At 44.5% G+C, this 20,201-nt stretch overlaps 1 protein-coding gene across 1 annotated transcript in view; it reads right to left on the bottom strand.

The window, feature by feature from the left end:
* ANO2 (anoctamin 2) overlaps positions 1-20,201 on the bottom strand; it is a 308,905-nt gene that overhangs the window by 46,184 nt on the left and 242,520 nt on the right. The window contains exon 20 of the mRNA XM_030538784.1: positions 11,522-11,596. Within this exon, the coding sequence (XP_030394644.1) occupies positions 11,522-11,596 (75 nt within the window). The remainder of the gene's footprint in view (positions 1-11,521; positions 11,597-20,201) is intronic.

The following is a 20,201-nucleotide window of genomic DNA, read 5'->3' on the forward strand; positions in this document are numbered from 1 at the left end:
AGCTGGGCACAGGCACTATTTCAGATTGGGGCAGGGACAACTTTAACTGTGATTCCAAGGACTACTAAGCACCTGAAAACTCTAGGTTTTTTTGCAGATAATAACTTAGAAATTAGCTGACAGGAGCACTGTGTCTAATTCCTATATAAAGAAAGAAAAATATATATAAACTCCAATTAAAGCCATATTTTACATTTATATGTAAATTTAGAACAATCAGGAGATATTATAGCAGAATATTCCCAATCCCAAATGGCTATGCACTGCCATTAAATCATTAAGATCCTCTTTCAGCTCAGTTGGTAGTGGTGAGGAGCCTATACTTTGGGAATAGGAGGAGTCCATTTCAATCCCCATGGCCAGGATAAATATGAAGTCCTCAGGTAGTGAGCAGGGTGTGACCTATATGAGGAGAGGGTGCTGCAGTCACTTGGGAACCTGTTGCTCTCAGTGGAGAATTCTGGATTTGGGAATGACTGGTCCCATGACTCCATCTCAGAAAAGCCTGAGCAAAGATGGTGGAAGGTACAGGGTAGAAGCGCTTGGAGATTTCTTACACTGATGTCAGATATAAGATCTGAACAGCTGATTCTGAGGCAACCTTTGTCTATCTAGGCAAGTGTGTTATGAACAGGCTGGTGTGTATGTGCACCATGTAACTCTTGTGGTTCCCCTGGCTGTCATGGGCCCCACACTGCTAACAGATAATAGAGACTCCTCATTAGCTCAGGCATCAGGGCCTTGTGCGACAGGGGTTCTGCCCCAGCCGGAGCTGTGAAGCTCTCTAAGGCTATTGTGTGAAGCACAGAGGCACTTGGCGGTTCCAACCGGCTGTGGAACTGTCACAACAGAGCAGTATCTCCCTGAATTACCCCTTCACCTGCCCATTGAGCTGTTCAATGCAGTGAAATGGTTGTTACAGAAGAGAGTCAAATAAAAGCTGGACACTGTAATTTGAAATCCATATGTGAGTGACAGGGGCCATTCTTGCAGTTATGAACATTTTTTGTCTCCAGGTGCCTCAGCTGGAATTCCAGCCTGGGACTCCCCAGTTCCATGGAGCTGAGTGCACGAGTGCCCGGGGGCACTTGCCTCCAAGGGGAGCTCTAGCAGGCCTTTCCTCCTTGCCATGCCATGCAGTTGCATCAGGGTCAAAGGTTTGTCAGCAGCTGAAGGACAGAGGTCAACCCTATGTGCAGCAAAAGCCCCAGGATGGCACCAACCCTGTGAGTGGCCTGAGCAGTGCCCTATGGGTGTATGTCAGTGCGATGTTCAGCCAGGCCTCCCAAGGGCCATGGCTGTGCAATTCAGCATGCTGGCTCATCAACAGAGAAACCCTGGCCAAGGATGAGTCTGTTTAAAGTCCAAGCACCCTCTAGTGCAGGGGTCTCAAACTCAAATGACCACGAGGGCCACATGAGGACTAGTACAGTGGCCCGAGGGCTGCATTACTGACACCTCCCCCCGGCCGCCCTCAGCCCCGCCCCAACTCCACACCTTCCATGAGGCCCCACCCCTATCCCACCTCTTCCTACTCCTTCCCTGCCCCCATTCCAACCCCTTCCCCGAACGGGGAACCACGGCCAATGGGAGCTGCTGATGGCGGTGTCTGAAGCAACATCAACACAACCCCCTGCGCCTCTCCTCCTGCAGGTTCAGTCCACTTCCCTGACGGTGCAGGAGCAGAGCAGGCAGGCAGGCAGGCAGGGAGCCTGCCCTGCCCTCAGGCATCGGGCTGGAGCCGCTCTAGGTAAACGCTGGGGAAGGGCAGGGGGGGCCACGAGGAGCTCACAGGCCGCAGAAAATAACCTCGTGGGCTGCATGTGGCCCACGGGCCACATGTTTGCAACACCTCTAGTGGGTACAACTGGTGATTAGCAACTTTAATGAGAGCTTTAGCTCCAGATGCCCTCTCTCCCCAGCCCCCAGGCTGGCGATATTGCTCTGCCAGGGCTCAACCCTGCACACAGTTTAGGAAGTATGAGCAGAGTCAGTAGCGCATGGCCAGACAGTGGGTCTGGGGAAGGCAACAGCTCCATCCTGAGCTAATTGCCCACATAGTTCCTTATGGCACAGATCCGTACAGCACCTAGCACAGTTTATGTATGCTCCATCATACGGCCCCACTTGTGTACTCCTTATCCTCTTAGTGCCCATGCTGATGATTGTGTACCCCTTCTCCTCAGCCTTGCACTCTCCTCTTGCACCCCCTTCTCCCTTTACCTTGTACTCTCCACCTGCATGCCCTTCTCCCTTCACCCCTACAGTCTCCTTCTGTGCCCCCTTCAGCCCTAACTCCTGCACTCCTTCATGGCCCTAGCCCTCTGCACCCCCACCCCATGCAGCACCCTCCAGGTTCTTAGTGCAGCTAGTCTCTTATCTCCAGTGGCTGGATGGAACCAGCCATTCAGCCCATCCTCCTTCTACCCTTCCTACCAGCTGGCACTCAGATCCCTGCCCACCTGCTGCTGCAGTCCTAGTGCCAGCGAAATCCTTCTCTAGCTGGGGTCGCTGGACCTATGATCCTGTGGAGTGGGAGGACACTGAGCACCCTGGGCTCCAGCTGACTCTTCTGGGCCCAATCCTACGGGGTGGGAGGGCACTGATGCTGCTGGGCCCAATGCTGTGCGTCCACTTTTGTGCCGCCCTGTTCTGCGCCCTGAGTGGCTGCCCCTTTCACACCACCCTAGTTACAGCCTTGACTGAGGCCAAGAACTTCACAACAGTGAAATTGAGATTGGACATTTCTATGGATATCAAGAATACCCAGAGTTATATTTAATGACAAGAAAAATTGGGAAGGGATATTCATCCTTGTATTTCAGGGCTTAAGCCAGTCTCTAACTAATAGAGAAAAGGATGACACTCATGTGGGGCAGATTTCCCCACATCTGCCTACTGCAGGGTTTGTAAGCATTCATCTAAAACATCTGCTACTGGCTATCGTCAGAGACAGGAAACCAGGGCTCTGATCATACAGTGTGTAATGTATGTTGGATTGCTGTGCCTACACAGAACTGCATCAATGTCAACAGGACTCTGCTTGCAGCAACAACCCACCCATGTGCTACCCAGAGGAGGATTGGAATCTAATGGTGTAAAACCTTTTGTGTTCTACAAACTTTTGCCATAGATGGAAACATTTTGCTTTATCTGAATATGCACAAATCTTTTGATACTGACTAAGGCAGAGTCAATCAGAGTTCATTGTAAATTTTTGTCCCAGAAGTCAAAGGGTGTTCTGTGGTCTCTGAGCAGTTGACCTTTGCCCATGAAATCAGACGAATCACCCATGCCACTTAAGGTCAACTTCCCAACAGAAGAATTTGTATTTCGCAGGGCTGTTACTGCAGTTTCAAATAGCAAAATGAAATAAATAATTTTTAAAGATAAAATTTCACACAGAAACACAATCTCTGGCTAAACAGGGAGTCACAGGAGGAAGTTAAGAGAGGGTGGGTGTTTCTATTTTGTTTTTGCCTTTAGCAAAAATTCCAAAGTAAATTCATTATTGTTGGTAAGGCCTCTTGAGATCTTCTGATGAAAGAGATTATATAAGTGCAAAGAATTAGATTGTTATAATTATAATTTGGCTGGCCTGGGGCCTAGATTCACAGTACAGGCCTAATGAAGTTTAGCACTTCAGTCTGCTGACTATTTTAAATCAAATCTTTTCATAATTAATAAAGGACAAAATTTTTTTTTAAAAGGGGTCAGGATCAGCAGGAAAAGAATGAATCCCACACATCACCCTCCTCCCCCCGTGCGCAGGAAGAACCACAATTTTCAAGGAACTACAGTTAAATTCATGGGTAGTGGTGCAGGAGCATGAATAGCAGAGCTTCTACCCAGGCCGCTGACGGGGTGGGGCATAGGGGGCAATTACCCAGGGGCCCAGACAGTTTAAAAGGGCCCAGGGGTCCCTGGCTGCTGCCAGTGCAGCACAGATAAGACAGGCTGCATGCCTGCCCTCATTCTATGCCACTCCTGGAAGCAGCAGGGATGGCCCTACGATCCCAGGGAGGGCAGAGGGCTTCAAGCACTGACTCTGCAGTTCCCATTGACCGGGAACTACAGCCAATGGGAGCTGCGGGGGCGGTGCCTGTGGGCAGCAGTGCACAGAGACCCCCTTGCCTTCCCCGCTAAGGAGCTGCTGCCAGAGGAGTGTGCCAGTTGCTTTCAGGAGCCGCCTGAGGTAAGTGCCTGACCCCAACCTTCACCCCAACACCATGCCCTAGCCTAGAGCCCACACCTAAACTGCCTCCCAGAGCCTGCACCCCGCATCCCCTCCCAGAGTCTGACTTCTCACCCCCTTCCACACCCTAACTCCCTCCCAGAGCTCACACCCTTCAGCTCCCTACACCAAAACTCCCTCCCAGAGCCTGCACCCCATACCCACTGCTGAAAGTGAGTGAGGATGGGGGAGAGTGAGAACAGAGGGAGGGGGGATGGAATGAGCAGGGGGCGGGGCCTTGGAGAAGGGGCAGGATAGGGATATGGCCTCAGGGAAGGGGCAGGGCGGGGCAAGGGTCTTTGGATTTGTGCAATTAGACAGTTGGCAGCCCTACCGGGGGGGGCATGTGAAAGCCCTGGCTGTGCTGGAAAAGCATGCCCAGCAGTGCAACTGGCAGCTCGCTGGGCACCAGCCACGTCCACGCGGCCATGGCTTGTGCATGCAGGGGGACCCACTGACTGTTCTGCCCTGGGGTCCAGAATTCCTATTGGTGGACCCGCTTCTACCTAACCTGTCCATGTAGGTGCCCATTTTGATACCAATCACTACAAATATGTGAGCACCTCCCATGTAATAAGAGCCAAAAATCATAATCACAGTTGGTCAGTGGTCTAATTTTTCTGTTTACTTTCTCCAGAGGCAGTTGGGGATTTTCTTTCTTTTTTACCTGTAGTAAATTATTTCCTTCTTCACTCCCTCTTCTCCTACTATTCCTTTACTCTCTCATTTTTCTCTCTATTTTCTCCTCCTCTTTTTTCCCCTCAATATTTTAGTGTATTGAAAGGAACACTAAGCCAATGAGTTTCCAGTTGCTGAGACATCCCTGTCTCCTGCTGTCACAAGCTTTCACCCCTAAGGATCACATAGCTTCATAGCACCCGCGGGACACAGTTGACAGAGAAGGTCTTATAGTGAAGAGAGAAGAGCTCTCTGAAGTAGCTACAGCCATTTCCATGGAATGGCTTTAAGATTAATCCAGACACCTTAAATCTGATCTACTGCTTTCTAGGGACCCTGTATAGTGTACAGTGGGTGCTGAAGGTGGGGTACTCTAGTGATTTTGGTATGATTTTATACCTTTCGCATGGAAACATGAGAGGTGCCAGCTCATGAATTTTCTCTTGTTTAAAATGGCTACCATCTCCCATTACTGCCAATGGGGCTGAAGCCAGCAAGATGGCTGCTCTTTCTCTATCTTCACGTGGAAATGAGGCTTCTCTGAAAAAAGTGGACTGTCACTTCTTTCTGTGACATTGAAGCCCTGTGCACTGGCAAGATGTCTGCCATTCTATGATTCAAGGGGCTGGATAGGGTACAGGGACTGTGGGGAGTAGCAGAGACACTGTGAAAGGAGGGTGGGGACGATGAGGAGAGCAGGAGGCAGATTTAGAGGGTGCAGGGAGATGTGGGGGGCGAAGAATGTGTGGGGAAGACAAGAGGGTGGCTGAAGGGGACACAGGACACTGATGGGATGGGAGATGGAGGGGCTTGAGTGGCAGTTATGGGCCAGATTCTGATACCTTTACTCAAGCTGATTAGCACTTTACTCCACAAATAGCTTCCCAGACTTCAATGGGACAATTCCCGGAGTAAGGGACTATTCAGTATGAGTAAGCGTATGAGGATCTGGCCTTAAAGGAAGAACAGGCTGAACCCCTGTGCTGTGACACTAGTTTATTTTCTTCTCCTGTATGTGTCAAATCTACGGTAGGAAAGTGGAGAGGGTAGCTGATGGTGAGAACAGCAGCAGAAATGAATCAGGGACTATAAAGAGGGTCATGGTGATGCTGATGTCCAGCCCCATCCTGCTCCCTTGAGGCAACTGCAAAGATTTTCATGGTTAATCCAGAAATCTTTGCTATGATGTGTACTCTGTAGAACACCACTTCAGAAGGAAATTTTCAATAGCTTAAACCTGGCTCATATCCTGTTCCCAGTAAGCATACAAACTGCCCTTTAACTGCAAAGCATGAGGTATTGTCTGGCCCACAGACTATCCAATAAGTTCCTGGACTGCATTGCAGACAACTTTTTATTTCAGAAAATTGATAAAGCTACTAGGGGGGAAGCTGTTCTAGACTTGATTTTAACCAACAGGGAGGAACTTGTTGAGAATTTGAAAGTAGAAGGAAGCTTGGGTGAAAGTGATCATGAAATCATAGAATTTGCAATTCTAAGGAAGGGTAGAAAGGAGTACAGCAGAATAGAGACAATGGATTTCAGGAAGGCGGATTTTGGTAAGCTCAGAGAGCTGATAGGCAAGGTCCCATGGGAATTAAAACTGAGGGGCAAAACAACTGAGGAAAGTTGGCAGTTTTTCAAAGGGACGCTATTAAGGGCCCAGAAGCAAGTTATTCCGATGGTTAGGAAAGATAGAAAATGTGGCAAGAGACCACCTTGGCTTACCCTTGAGATCTTGCGTGACCTACAAAATAAAAAGGTGGCATATAAAAAATGGAAACTAGGTCAGATCACGAAGGATGAATATAGGCAAATAACACAGGAATGCAGAGGCAAGATTAGAAAAGCAAAGGCACAAAATGAACTCAAACTAGCTATGGGAATAAAGGGAAACAAGAAGACTTTTTATCAATACATTAGAAGCAAGAGGAAGACTAAGGACAGGGTAGGCCCACTGCTCAATGAGGAGGGGGTAACAGTAACGGGAGACTCGGAAATGGCAGAGATGCTTAATGACTTCTTTGTTTCGGTCTTCACTGAGAAGTCTGAAGGAATGTCTAGTATAGTGAATGCTTACGGGAAGAGGGTAGGTTTAGAAGAGAAAATAAGGAAAGAGCAAGTAAAAAAGCACTTAGAAAAGTTAGATGCCTGCAAGTCACCAGGGCCTGATGAAATGCATCCTAGAATACTCAAGGAGTTAATAGAGGAGGTATCTGAGCCTCTAGCTATTATCTTTGGGAAATCATGGGAGACGGGGGAGATTCCAGAAGACTGGAAGGGGGCAAATATAGTGCCCATCTATAAAAAGGGAAATAAAAACAACCCAGGAAACTACAGACCAGTTAGTTTAACTTCTGTGCCAGGGAAGATAATGGAGCAGGTAATCAAAGAAATCATCTGCAAACACTTGGAAGGTGGTAAGGTGATAGGGAATAGCCAGCATGGATTTGTAAAGAACAAATCGTGTCAAACTAATCTGATAACGTTCTTTGATAGGATAACGAGCCTTGTGGATAAGGGAGAAGCGGTGGATGTGATATACCTAGACTTTAGTAAGGCATTTGATACAGTTTCGCATGATATTCTTATAGATAAGCTAGGAAAGTACAATTTAGATGGGGCTACTATAAGGTGGGTGCATAACTGGCTGGATAACCGTACTCAGAGAGTAGTTGTTAATGGCTCCCAATCCTGCTGGAAAGGTATAACAAGTGGGGTTCCGCAGGGGTCTGTTTTGGGACCGGTTCTGTTCAATATCTTCATCAACGATTTAGATGTTGGCATAGAAAGTACGCTTATTAAGTTTGCGGACGATACCAAACTGGGAGGGATTGCAACTGCTCTGGAGGACAGGGTCAAAATTCAAAATGATCTGGACAAATTGGAGAAATGGTCTGAGGTAAACAGGATGAAGTTCAATAAAGATAAATGCAAAGTGCTCCACCTAGGAAGGAACAATCAGTTTCACACATACAGAATGGGAAGAGACTGTCTAGGAAGGAGTATGGCAGAAAGAGATATAGGGGTCATAGTGGACCACAAGCTTAATATGAGTCAACAGTGTGATACTGTTGCAAAAAAAGCAAACGTGATTCTGGGATGCATTAACAGGTGTGTTGTAAACAAGACACGAGAAGTCATTCTTCCGCTTTACTCTGCGCTGGTTAGGCCTCAACTGGAGTATTGTGTCCAGTTCTGGGCACCGCATTTCAAGAAAGATGTGGAGAAATTGGAGAGGGTCCAGAGAAGAGCAACAAGAATGATTAAAGGTCTTGAGAACATGACCTATGAAGGAAGGCTGAAGGAATTGGGTTTATTTAGTTTGGAAAAGAGAAGACTGAGAGGGGACCTGATATCAGTTTTCAGGTATCTAAAAGGGTGTCATCAGGAGGAGGGAGAAAACTTGTTCACCTTAGCCTCCAATGATAGAACAAGAAGCAATGGGCTTAAACTGCAGCAAGGGAGATTTAGGTTGGACATTAGGAAAAAGTTCCTAACTGTCAGGGTAGTTAAACACTGGAATAGATTGCCTAGGGAAGTTGTGGAATCTCCATCGCTGGAGATATTTAAGAGTAGGTTAGATAAATGTCTATTAGGGATGGTTTAGACAGTATTTGGTCCTGCCATGAGGGCAGGGGACTGGACTCGATGACCTCTCGAGGTCCCTTCCAGTCCTAGAGTCTATGAGTCTATGAGTATTCATACAGAACAGTGGTTGTGTATACAGACTTTAAAGTACTTAGAAATGTATCTCATAATGATTATAATTATTACTGATGTAAAATAAGACTGGTGCAGAGTCTAATTGGGCATGAAAGTAAAAACTGATTTTGTAAAACCTACATTTAAAAAAGCCCCCATATAATATACCTGGATAAGTAAAGGAAGAGAGAGCAGGAGCTCGATAGAGAAAAAAGTGGTACAATGCTTCTGCTTGAAAGGGCTTTATATTTAAGAAGCACACAGAACAGAAAATAAAGAGCAAGGTTCTACCAAGAGGAAATTGTCAGCAGCCTCAAGAAATATCAGGGAAATATGAAATATGCAGTGTGAGGGTAAGTTGGGGGAGGTCAGGGAAAGCATCTGACATCATCATTCTACAACAATGTAGATATTTTTAGGAAAAATTCCTATGGGTGTGTGCCTGCCAGATAGGGTAGGCCTGGAAAAGGTGGTAGCAGAAATTCCACAATCACTTCTGCAGTACTGGAAAATGCGGCTTATGTGTATGCATGTTGCACTTGCATGCCTGAGACTCTAGCCCACTGTATCTAAATAGTGATCATACTTCTTAAAAACAAAAACAAAAAATAAACCTGTTTAGTTTTTGTGTGGGTAGTGATAAAGGAGGTAGACCAGCCAAAATTAGTTACATGAGTGCAATTTCATATCCACCAGAACAACTACAGAAACTGACTGCAGAATTCACCCCAGTGTCCCCAATCACTGTTTAACTAATCTAGTAGGAAAAGGATTGCTTTCAGTAAAGCCCAGATTGTAACCTGCACATGGCAGATGGGATCTGGCTCTCATACAGGATAATTCTTCTTCAACTAGCTTCCCTGTTATTCATTGCCTAATGATATTCACAATATTCTAGAAAAACTCTCTGGACCAGCATCACTGAAATCAGTGAAGCTTTGCTGGTTTGCAACAGCTTAGGATCTGGTGCTTTACATTTTGCATTTATAAATCTGTCTAGGATATTAAACGAAGTGTGGGAGACAACATTTAGGCCCCGATTCAAGAAAACAATCACAATCTTAACTTTAAGAACATGCTTAAATGGGATTGTAACACAGGGTTAAAATTAAATGAATGTTTAAGCACCCACCCTAAAGAGGATGCTCTGCTAAACCAGGGCCTTTTTCTGTAGCCAAACTCAGAAATATTACAGCATTGCTAGTAGTAATGTTGTAGTTACATTTGAGAAGATCAGACAGTTTTATTTTATTTTTTTTTAATTTTCTCTCCATTTTTATTCTCTTTGAGCTGAAATTTCTCTAGTTGGGTTGGTTAATTCCTGAATTAAAAACAGCATATGTTGACAATTACAATTACTCCCCACTTAACATCCTCTCGCTTAATGTTGTTTCGATCTTACATCCCTGCTCAATTACAGAATATGCTCCATTTAAAGTTATGCAATGCTTCACTATAACCTCATTTGGCTGCCTGCTTTGTCCACAGCTGGCAGCCCCCCTATCAGCTCCCCCAGTGCCTCCCACCCTCCGGCAGATCCCACGGATCAGCGCCTTCCCCCTGCTCCCTCCACCTCCTGCCCACGGCAAATCAGCTACGGCGTTCAAGAGGCAGTGGGGAGAAGTGAGGACTGGGCACGCAAGCTCCCTCTCCCTCCTGAACGCAGCAAACCAGCTGATTGCTGCGGGCAGGAGGCAGGGGAGGGAGAGGGGAGCCTGTGCTCCAAGTCCTCGCTCCTCTCCCCTCCCTCCTGAACTCTGCAAGCCAGCTGATTGCAGTGGGCAGGAGAGGGAGGGGGAGAAAAGGCAGATTAAGAGTGGGGGCTTAGGGGAAGGGATGGTGTGGGTGGGCTGAGGATTGAGCCCCCCGCCCCTGGTGCTTGCAGAGTAGGGTAAAGCTGCTGCTGCACAACGTGCTTCTCCTAGCCCACAGCACCTTCAGCCTCCTTGCCTGCCTCATTGTCTCCACTGCCAGTGGCTGTGCCTGTGTGGGGTAAGGCAGGAGCACCTCCCAATTATAGTATTGTACTGTATGGCAAAAAAATATATCCCTGGAACCTAACCCCACCCATTTACATTCATTCTTATGGGGAAATTAGATTTGCTTAACATCATTTCACTTAAAGTCTCATTTTTCAGGAACATAACTACAACGTCAAGTGAGGAGTTACTGTATATGATCCCACCTGGAATATAAAGTCAAGAGCTTGACAGGTTAAAACACAGATACTTTTTAGTTATTTGTGCAGAATGGAACATATTGTGTCAATTTTTAAGCAGAAGTCCCCACTGAAATCTGTCAGTTCTGTCTAAAAATGATGGCATGCTGTAGCCTAGGAAGCTCTTAGCCATTTAAAATATATGATATACATATACCCACAATGTGAAAGTGAACATAAAATTGTTGTGAATGTGGCAGAAGCATACCCAATTAAAATTCTGAATGAATAATTCTGGGAGAGTTTCTGTAATATTTGCACCATTCAAGTCAATTAAAATGTTATACCCGTATTAGTATTTTAAATTAATTTCCTTGAGTAAATTCTGTTGTCAGATGCACAGCTGGTGTAAACTGACATATTTCCATTCCTGATTTACACTAGCTGAGGGACAGGCTATGTGTTTTCATTGTTTATATGTAGTAAGAGAGATCATGCATGGTTTTCAACCTATGGTGTCATTGACTAAGTATTGGCAGGTCTATTGGCTACACTTTCCTAATTCTATTTTATCAAGCCACACAGATCAACACTAATATATTTTGTTGTCTGTAGGAATGTTCCTAAGGTATAAAATGGGAAAAGTCATTTCCATTTTTGAGAGCATTAATTCAGCTTTAAGGAGGATGTTGTTCACAGATCTTTACAGCCCAGAGGAATGTGAAAGAAAATACAAATAAAATTACCATAAATAAAATGGATGCAACGTTCACTAGATAGCCAGGCGTACGGTCTCTCCAGGTTAACTTCTCCTTTTCATCCTGTTGCAAAACACAAAGGTCAAGACAAGCATTAGAGAACTGATGAATTTTAGAACTGGGAAAAAAGAAAAGGAAACAGCTCAATTAAAAATATTGATTTCCCCTTCTCCCCATTTATATTTTTGAGTTTGAAAATTTCAATATAATTTTGAAATTCAAAAATTTTCAGCCATCTCTAAAATTGGTAGAAAAATGGGAGGAGGGGAAGGGAGGATTTATCTAAAATTTTGTTGCATATCCCACTTGAATTTCAAAATCTGATATGTGAAAAATTTCAACCAGCTTCTACTGAATTTCAAAGTCTTAACAGAAGCTTTAAAGTTAACCCTAAAGAATTTTAGAAGTAAGTACTTTCAATAAAAAAACAAAAACAAACCCCACAACCTTGTTTCTTGTAAGGGCGCAGAAGAGTGATGTTTTAGGTGAGAAACCATAATAAGAAAGTGTTTATCACCAGTTACTTCAGATGTCTCCTGTAAGGTTTCCTTCATCCAACGTGGCTGTTATACAACTGAACCTTCTCAGTGTTAAAATAACCATCTGACTATTCACAATCACACTGTAAAGTATTCAGAAGCATCTTCAACTTCTATTTCTGACACATTTGTTTACATCCTGTGTTGCTAGATGCTCTTCATATTGTTCCAGAACCTCAGCTGGGGTAAATCTCTTTGCTCAATTGACTTCAACTGAGCTTTGCTGATTTATACCAGCTGGGGATTTGGCCCATTATTCCCAGTTGGAAGATTAAACATTTTTAGGTGACATTCTGGCTCCATTGAAGTCAATGGGAATTCTGCCATGGACTTCATTGGGGTCAGAATTTCACCCCTTGCAGTATTCCAGACATCTCAGACTCTCTCATGACATCTGGTTCAAAGATCAGAGAAGTAATGAAGGCAAGCCCTATTTATAGTGGGCTCAGATGACTTTTTGACTGGGTGCAAAAGGTAGCTCCCTCCACCTGATACCTATCAGTGAAAAATAATGATGCATTATTGCCCTCAAATAAACCCAATTCCCTGCTCTTAAAATGAAAAATAAATTTTTTTCATATGAAAAGAATTTTTAAAATTGATTTACATGAAACGTAATTTCCACCCCTCAAAAAATGGTTATTAACAATGGTTAAGCCAAAGCAAAAATATGCAATTGAATTAACTGTGAATTCAAAATCAGCTGCTGTTCTCATTAGTCTTAACATCTGTGCTACACAATGGGGCCAGATTCAGTCCTTTTTTTATGCTGGTATAAATCAAGCATAACTCCAGCAAAGTCAAGAGTTTATGTGGAGATTTATATGAAGGTAAATGAGATCGGAATCTGATTCAAAGGACTCAAATAAGCTCTTTTTTTTTTTTAAGGCTCTATGATCCTGAGAAGAATACTGTCCTGACAAGAAATTACTTGGAGGTATTATGCCCTTCAAAGGCAAAAGTGCTTCCTCAGATAGTAAGGAAAGCGTGGAATTTGCTGTATTTCTACAACAGGTGTAAGCATCACTTTTCTGGTGGTGCTTGCTCGGGTGCAGGAATTGGAAGAGGCATCATCCTGTGCCCACTCTGGTTAGAAATGTCCCACCAGTGCTTTTGTGTAGACACACACCCCCCCTTTACTTCTGTACACACAAACACACACACACCCCTTCACTTCTCAAGCAGTCAAATTAAGGGTGTCTCCTGCAAGAGTGTGCTGAGAGGACAGGACCATAGTAAACCCAAGGAGAAGCAGGCCAAAGTATAGAGAACATAAATATCTGAGTCCACCTTTTAGCCAGAAGGCAACTTTAAAAAGTGTTTCTGGGAAAGCACAGATGCATTTCATTTTGTTTTGGCATTTACCCCTCAGCAGTTATACACGACATAAAAAGTTCTTCGCTACTACACTTTGAAAAGGCATGAAGGACATCACGTCAAACTACTTCACTAGGGGAAAAATACTACGGAAGCAAAACAGTAGAATGAGTTAATACTAGCCAAAACAGTTAAGGGAAATAAGGAAAGCTTTTATAATAATATCAAGAAAAAGAGAGAAAACTAACTCATAGGAGGCAGTGAATGAACATTCAAAAATGGCTGAGACACAACTTCTTTTTTAAATCTGTCAAACAAAAAGACTTTTGGACAATTAGAATGCAGTATAACCCAGCCCAAACATTAATAAATGGGGAGTAGTATTCCCCAACCCCCAAATCACAAGATTGGCTTAAAAATCATGAGATTTCAAAAATAAAATAAAGTTGGGGTTCTTTTTATTTGCTGTTTAGTTCACATTTTCAAGCTTTTTTGGCACAACCATGAGGTCAAGAGATTTTATTTTATTTTACAATGAAAGATGAGATTCTCACATAAATCACTTGAGTTCAGGAGTCAAGAAAAACAAGACAATAAAATCTCAAGAGATGGTGACACTGAGAAACTGAGGAAGCCCTTTAAAAATAGCTATTGATAAAGAGCAAGTAAGGGAATATATAGGAAAATTGAATATATCTAAAGCATCTGGTTTTCAAAAGTGGTTAGTGATTTTGGGTGATTCAATCTTTGGGTTCCTAACCTGACACCTTTTTAAGGGTCCCAATTATCAAAACATGCTGAGCACCATTAAAAATCAAGTGTGTCTCAAGGTGAGTATCCAAAAAGTGGAGGCACCCAAAGTCAACAGTCACATTGGAAATTTTGGACTTGTAAGCCCTTATTTTGACATTCATTTAAATGACCTCTTTACTAGCGCAATACATCCCAGCAGCTCACAGTGACTTCAATGAGCTGGGTGCTCAGTACTTTTCAAAATCCAGGCCACTTATTTAAGTGTTGAAATATGGATTTAGAAGTATAACCAATTCTAAAAACCTTGGCCAATTCTACAAATCTCAGCTGCACCCCAGAGATATCACCTCACTGAACAGGGAGAAAATAGTCCCTCTCTACATATCCCTCATCTGACTACACCTGGAACACTGTATTCAGTTCTGCACACCATGCTAGCAATAAGATATTGCCAAACTGGAAGGAGTTCAGAGAAATGCAAGAAATATGATTAGAGAGAGCCAGAGGGACTGATTTATGAGGAAAGATTAAAATAGTCAGATATGGATGCCTTGTCTAAATGATGAGGATATGATAAGCCCAATGAAATTTGAAGGGTGTAAACACCAATAAAAGAGAATCTATTTAAGATAGTACAAGGAAATAGGATTAATGGGATGAAATTAGAAAAAGGAAAACAAACTGAAAAATCAAGAAAAATGTCTTGACTGTGAGATCTTTTAGGCTGCAAAACAGACTTTCAAGGAAAGTGGTGAAAGTCCCATTGCTTAAACCATTCAAAGCTAATTTCAACTGACAGCAATCTTTCTCTAGATTCCAATATTCTAGGATTTCATCCCCTTCCTACACTAAAAAGAAATTGGTATTGTCTCTTACTCTTAAAATCCACTTCATGATCTTCTGTGTGAGTTGGGGCTCCTGGTTGCTGGACGCATGGCTTGTAGAGTGCAGAAAGGTCAAGAATCTGCAGGGTTAGCTAGTAATACCCAGAAATCTTGGCCATCTGAGTAATGGTACAGACTCTGTGCTTCCTTCAGCTCTCCAGCACCAACTCCATGACTTGCACAATTGCCATTATGCCACTGGATGCCTCTTCATGTGACCTCTGGCAATGGGTATCATTCAGCACCTGCAGAAGTTACTGCTTCTCTGGGCAGCAGCAGTTGATAAGCCTGTGGCCTGCATAACTGCCGTGGTCTATTCCCCAACACATCACAATCTTGTCTGCATTGCCCGAATTCCTAACATACAATATATTATGGGGTCAGGATGCCATCTAGTCATCTTTCTCCTCTGTGTGCCCCCTCCCCTCTACTTTGCATGGATTTACCATGTTTTTGCTCCTCTCTTCAGCATGCAATGAAGGGGAGCTTTGGGCTCATGTTTGCACCTATGAGAAGCAAGAATGTGTTTTGTAAAGATACTACTGAATTATTAGACAAATGAGTCAACTTACACAGCACATTCCATTAAAGAAAATCGGTACCACAAATTTTATCAATATATTGTGGTAGAATGTTAATACTTCTTATAGCACTTGTAAGTTATTATTATCTTCTTTGAGCAAAATGTGTGAATTCAGTTGCTGTTCTATAATAAACCTGGTTTTATTCTCTGGCAATAGTGCCATCTAGCCATTAAAAGACTGTACTGTACATGGCAATTTCCTCCAATATTTTTGAAATTTCTTACTGTATTAAGTGTATGTATCATTGTATTTAATTTCACGGAGGAGGGTGAACACAGCCCTTCAGAAACCAAGAACGAGTGGTGGAGGAGGTGATTAGGCAAATTCACTCAGGTTTGAGCCTGCAAAGGCTCACAAACACTGGTTTAAACTGGATTCTCCAGAGCCTAACAGACTAAAAAGGGGCTTTTGGATAAATAGCCTGAGGTTAATGTGACTCAGGGCCTTCTTTCTAATATAGCAAATGGACAGAGCCTTCTGTCCAAGGGGGTGAGGCAATCCTTCCTGGGAAGGGTTGGAAGGACTGACACTGACCAGAACTCCAAAAAAGGAGTTGGGGTGACCTCTGGTAAGCTTATTATCATGAGGGTAGGTTCTTTTATTGTTTTGAATATGTTTTCTCTGTAATGCTTTCACCTTAAGAATAAGTGTGCTTGCTTATAAAGAGCTGTGCAGTATGTTATAATTCCTTTAAAGTGTAAGCAAAGCACAGACGCTGGCCTGGTTAGGCAGCTGGCTTGGGGGGAATAACACAGTGTAGGCAGGGAACCGTGCTGCCTGGGAAAAAAATATGGTTAGGCGGGAGAAAGCCAAAAGAGGTGATGGCTGAGATGCTGGAAGACTAGAGTGAATGCCCTCAAGAGACAGAGGGGTAATACAGGTGAATTTGCCATGAAGTGTGACAACCGTAAGTACCTTTTCTATGATCAAAATGATATAGTAGCCTTCGATAGAAGATAAATGCATTTCACTCTAAAAGTATGGAATTTATGTTATGGCATGTACTGTACAGATGCCTGTACCCTCCTGTGATGGGGTGGACTAGGCCCAAAGGCTCCCTGCTGGAGACCTCAGGGTTCTTCCTTCCCATCATAGTAAAGGAGCAGTGGAGAGGACCTCCAAGCAGGCTAGAGTGCCTGCAGGGGAAGCAGCCAATCAGGGCCCAGGAAGGCCATATAAAAGGAGCTGCAGAGGAGAGTAGTAGTCAGTTGCTGCTTGAAGCAGGAGAAAAAAGGACTGCAGAACTGGCTGCCTGGAAGAGCAGCAAGGCCATGGATAGCTTGCTAGCAGGGATTGGGGAAGCACTGAGGGAGCTCCTGGCGGGTTACTAGGACTGAGTAGAGACTGACCCTGGGGAGGGCTTCAGGAAGATAGTGTCTCCAGGGAGGAAGCCCTGGGGATACAGCCCCATACCAGGGCTGGACTACTTAAAGACCACAGCCCAGGGAGGGCTAGAAAGAGACACCACCAGAGGGGTACTGAGATAGACCCCGGTGGACTGTATACCCTGGAAGGGTCTGTGCTCAGGTAGACAGTGTGACTCGTCAGGAGTGCTATGTCACTGATAAACCCACCTGAGAACCCCCAAATGGGTCACCAGAACTGAAGAACACACATATGCCCAACCAGAAGGGGACACTTTGTGAGGTGGGTGCCAACCTCATTACACCTCCATGACCAGTGATGCACTCTACGCTGCCTGTGTTTCCAACGTTGTTCAGCTCACAAATGTTTCATTATATTATTTCTATTTATCCACAAGAGAACATCTCTACAAAGCGCTAACTGCCAGCCAGGCCAGTTCAGCTTGCACATAGAGTAAAATGATACACTTTCTCTCTTGTGCATCTTCACTTATAACTAAGAACCCACAGTTCAGATTCTTCGTGCAGATGCACTTATGGAATCCAATCGACTTCAGTGGACTTTCACATTGATACTTGACCAAAATGTTTCATAGGGAAGAACAGAGTCCAGCTCCCTCTTCCTTGGCTCCCCTAGCTCCCGTCAACCTGACACAAGCAGAAAGCAACAAAATCGTACTTCTGTTGCCAAGTCAATGTTTTACTCTGAATGTATCCATGGGGCAGAGTTGTTGAGTATGAAAGTGCCATTTTTATATTATCACTTGCCAGAGTGGAAAGATAGCTTAAATTCTGCAGAAATTATGTTTGGTTTCAAAAGGAGCATCTGAAAATAAGAGTTCTGGTTACAAATTGTGTCCTCCTCCTGTGTCCAAAAGACACAAAGCATTATACTCCTTGTGTCCCCTGGGTGCCAGCTGATTGGAAAAAGGCATAACTCACTCCCCAGGAAATAGCTGGTGGTGGAGGTGGTGTGCTAGGAAAGGGACACAGTGGGAGCAGTTTGGAGGCAGCAGGAGGCATGGCCAAGGCAGACCTACATTCCAGCAGTTCTGGGACCCTGCAGTGGTCATTGCAGGAGGAGCACAATTTAGGGCCCCCCTGAGGACTGCTCTAACCCTCACTCCCTGAATAAGGGAGACAAACTGCTGCCGCGGTGACCCTGTGCTTGTGCCTGCGCCGGTATGAATTTGGCCCTAGGAGTTCAAATTTTGTCCTCCAACAAAACATGAGTTAGCTTTTCCACTAAGGCCATTTCCAAGAAAAAGCCACTCAACTGAGCAGGTGTAACAGGGCTTTGAGGGCAAAAGTATTACTTCTAGGCTGAACAGTACTTGGTTTCAGGTTTACACACAGAAACTAAACCAGCAAATTTGGATGGGGGCTGTGGAATTGCAAACCTTCTTATTAAAGTTTTTGTTCTCTCTAAACAGGCCCAAATGTAACTGCAGGAAGCCCTCCTAAGGTGGTTTGCAATGAGTTACAAACTTTTCTGTCAAAACCATTTTACTTAATGCTGAAATTTTGAAATGGTCTAAGTTGGAACTAACCCAATTCTCCCATACTCAAACTTCACTGTGAACCCATTGGTCACAGTAGTTAACCTCTACTTTGCCTATGGATAAGTCTCTCCAGTGCTCTCTGGTCTGTTGCCCACAACAGGGGTAAAGAAACTCTTGTTTTCAGAAACATCAGTTAAAAGCAGTTTTAAGGTGCTACTAGAATAGACACCTTACAAATTATATGCAATAGTCCTAAAACAATAAGCTATGAGAAGTGACTGTAGACATGGACCTCCTGTGATATAGCCCTCAGCACTAATATCACAGTAGATTTTTAAGGCCAGAAGGGAACATTGTGATCATCTTTCCAGGGGTCGGCAACCTTCAGCACGTGGCCCACCAGGGTAATCCGCTGGCAGGCTGCGAGACATTTTGTTTACATTGACTGTTCACAGGCACAGCCACCCCACAGTTCCCAGTGGTTGCAGTTCGCTGCTCCTGACCAATAGGAGCTGCAGGAAGTGGCAGCCAGCATGTCCCTGTGGCCCGCGTAACATCCCGCGGCTCCCATTGTCTGGAAATGGGAAACTGTGGTCATAGGGAGTGCAGGGGCCCATGCCTGCAGACGGTCAACATAAACAAGCTGTCTCAACGCCCACCAGCAGATTACCCTGATGGGCTGCGTGCTGAAGGTTGCTGAACCCTGAGCTAGTCTGATCTTCTGCATAATGCATGCCACAGGACTTCCCTGAATTAATTCCTGCTTCAAGTCTAATACTTCTGGTTGCACTAGAGAATATCTTTTAGAAAAAACACCAAATCTTGATTTTAAAATCTCCAATAGTGGAGAATCCACCACAGCCCTTGGTAAGATGTTCCAGTGGTAAATTACCATACTGTTAAAATGTCACACTTTATTTCTAGATTGAATTTTTCTAGCTTTAATTTCCAGCCACTTGCTCAGTCTACTAGATCAGCAGTTCTCAAACTTTAGCAAATCGAGGACCCCCATTTTGATTTAAATTTTTTTTACCGAAGCCAGCTTCTAATTTTCCCCAGGGGTGCTCAACCCCCACTCAGCCCCAGACCCCATCCCCACTCCACCCCTTCTCCCAAGGTCTCACCCCACCTCTTCCTGACCCTGCTCCACCTCTGCTCCTCGTCTTCCCTGCCTCTTTCTCTCCCCTCCCTCGAGGGCACCCCATCCCTGCTCCTCCCCCTCGCCCCAGTGCCTCCTGCATGCCACTGAACAGCTGTTCTATGGCATGAAGGAGGCACTGGGAGGGGGGAGGAGGAGTTCATCAGTGGGGATGACCACCCAGACATGACTTGTGGACTCCCTGGAGTCTGACATGACTCACAGACTGCCTGGAGTACCCTCACAGACCCCCAGGGGTCCGTGGATCCCAGGTGGAGAACTGCTGTGCTAGATTGAAGAGCCCTCTGTTATCAAATTTCTGTTCCCCATGGAGGTACTTATAGATTAATCAAATCACCTCTTAACCTTCTCTTTGATAAGCAAAATAGATTGAGCTGCTTGAGTCTATCAGTATAAGACAGGGGTTCGCAAACTGGGAGTCAGGACCCCTCGGGGGGGGTCATGAGATTATTACATGGGGTGAGGGTCATGAGCTGTTAGCCTCCACCCCAAACGCCACTTTGCCTCCAGTATTTATAATAGTGTTAAATATAAAAAATGTGTTTTTAATTTATAAGGTGTGGTTG

Source organism: Gopherus evgoodei, chromosome 1 (genome assembly GCF_007399415.2).
Source record: "Gopherus evgoodei ecotype Sinaloan lineage chromosome 1, rGopEvg1_v1.p, whole genome shotgun sequence".
Taxonomy (NCBI): domain Eukaryota; kingdom Metazoa; phylum Chordata; order Testudines; family Testudinidae; genus Gopherus; species Gopherus evgoodei.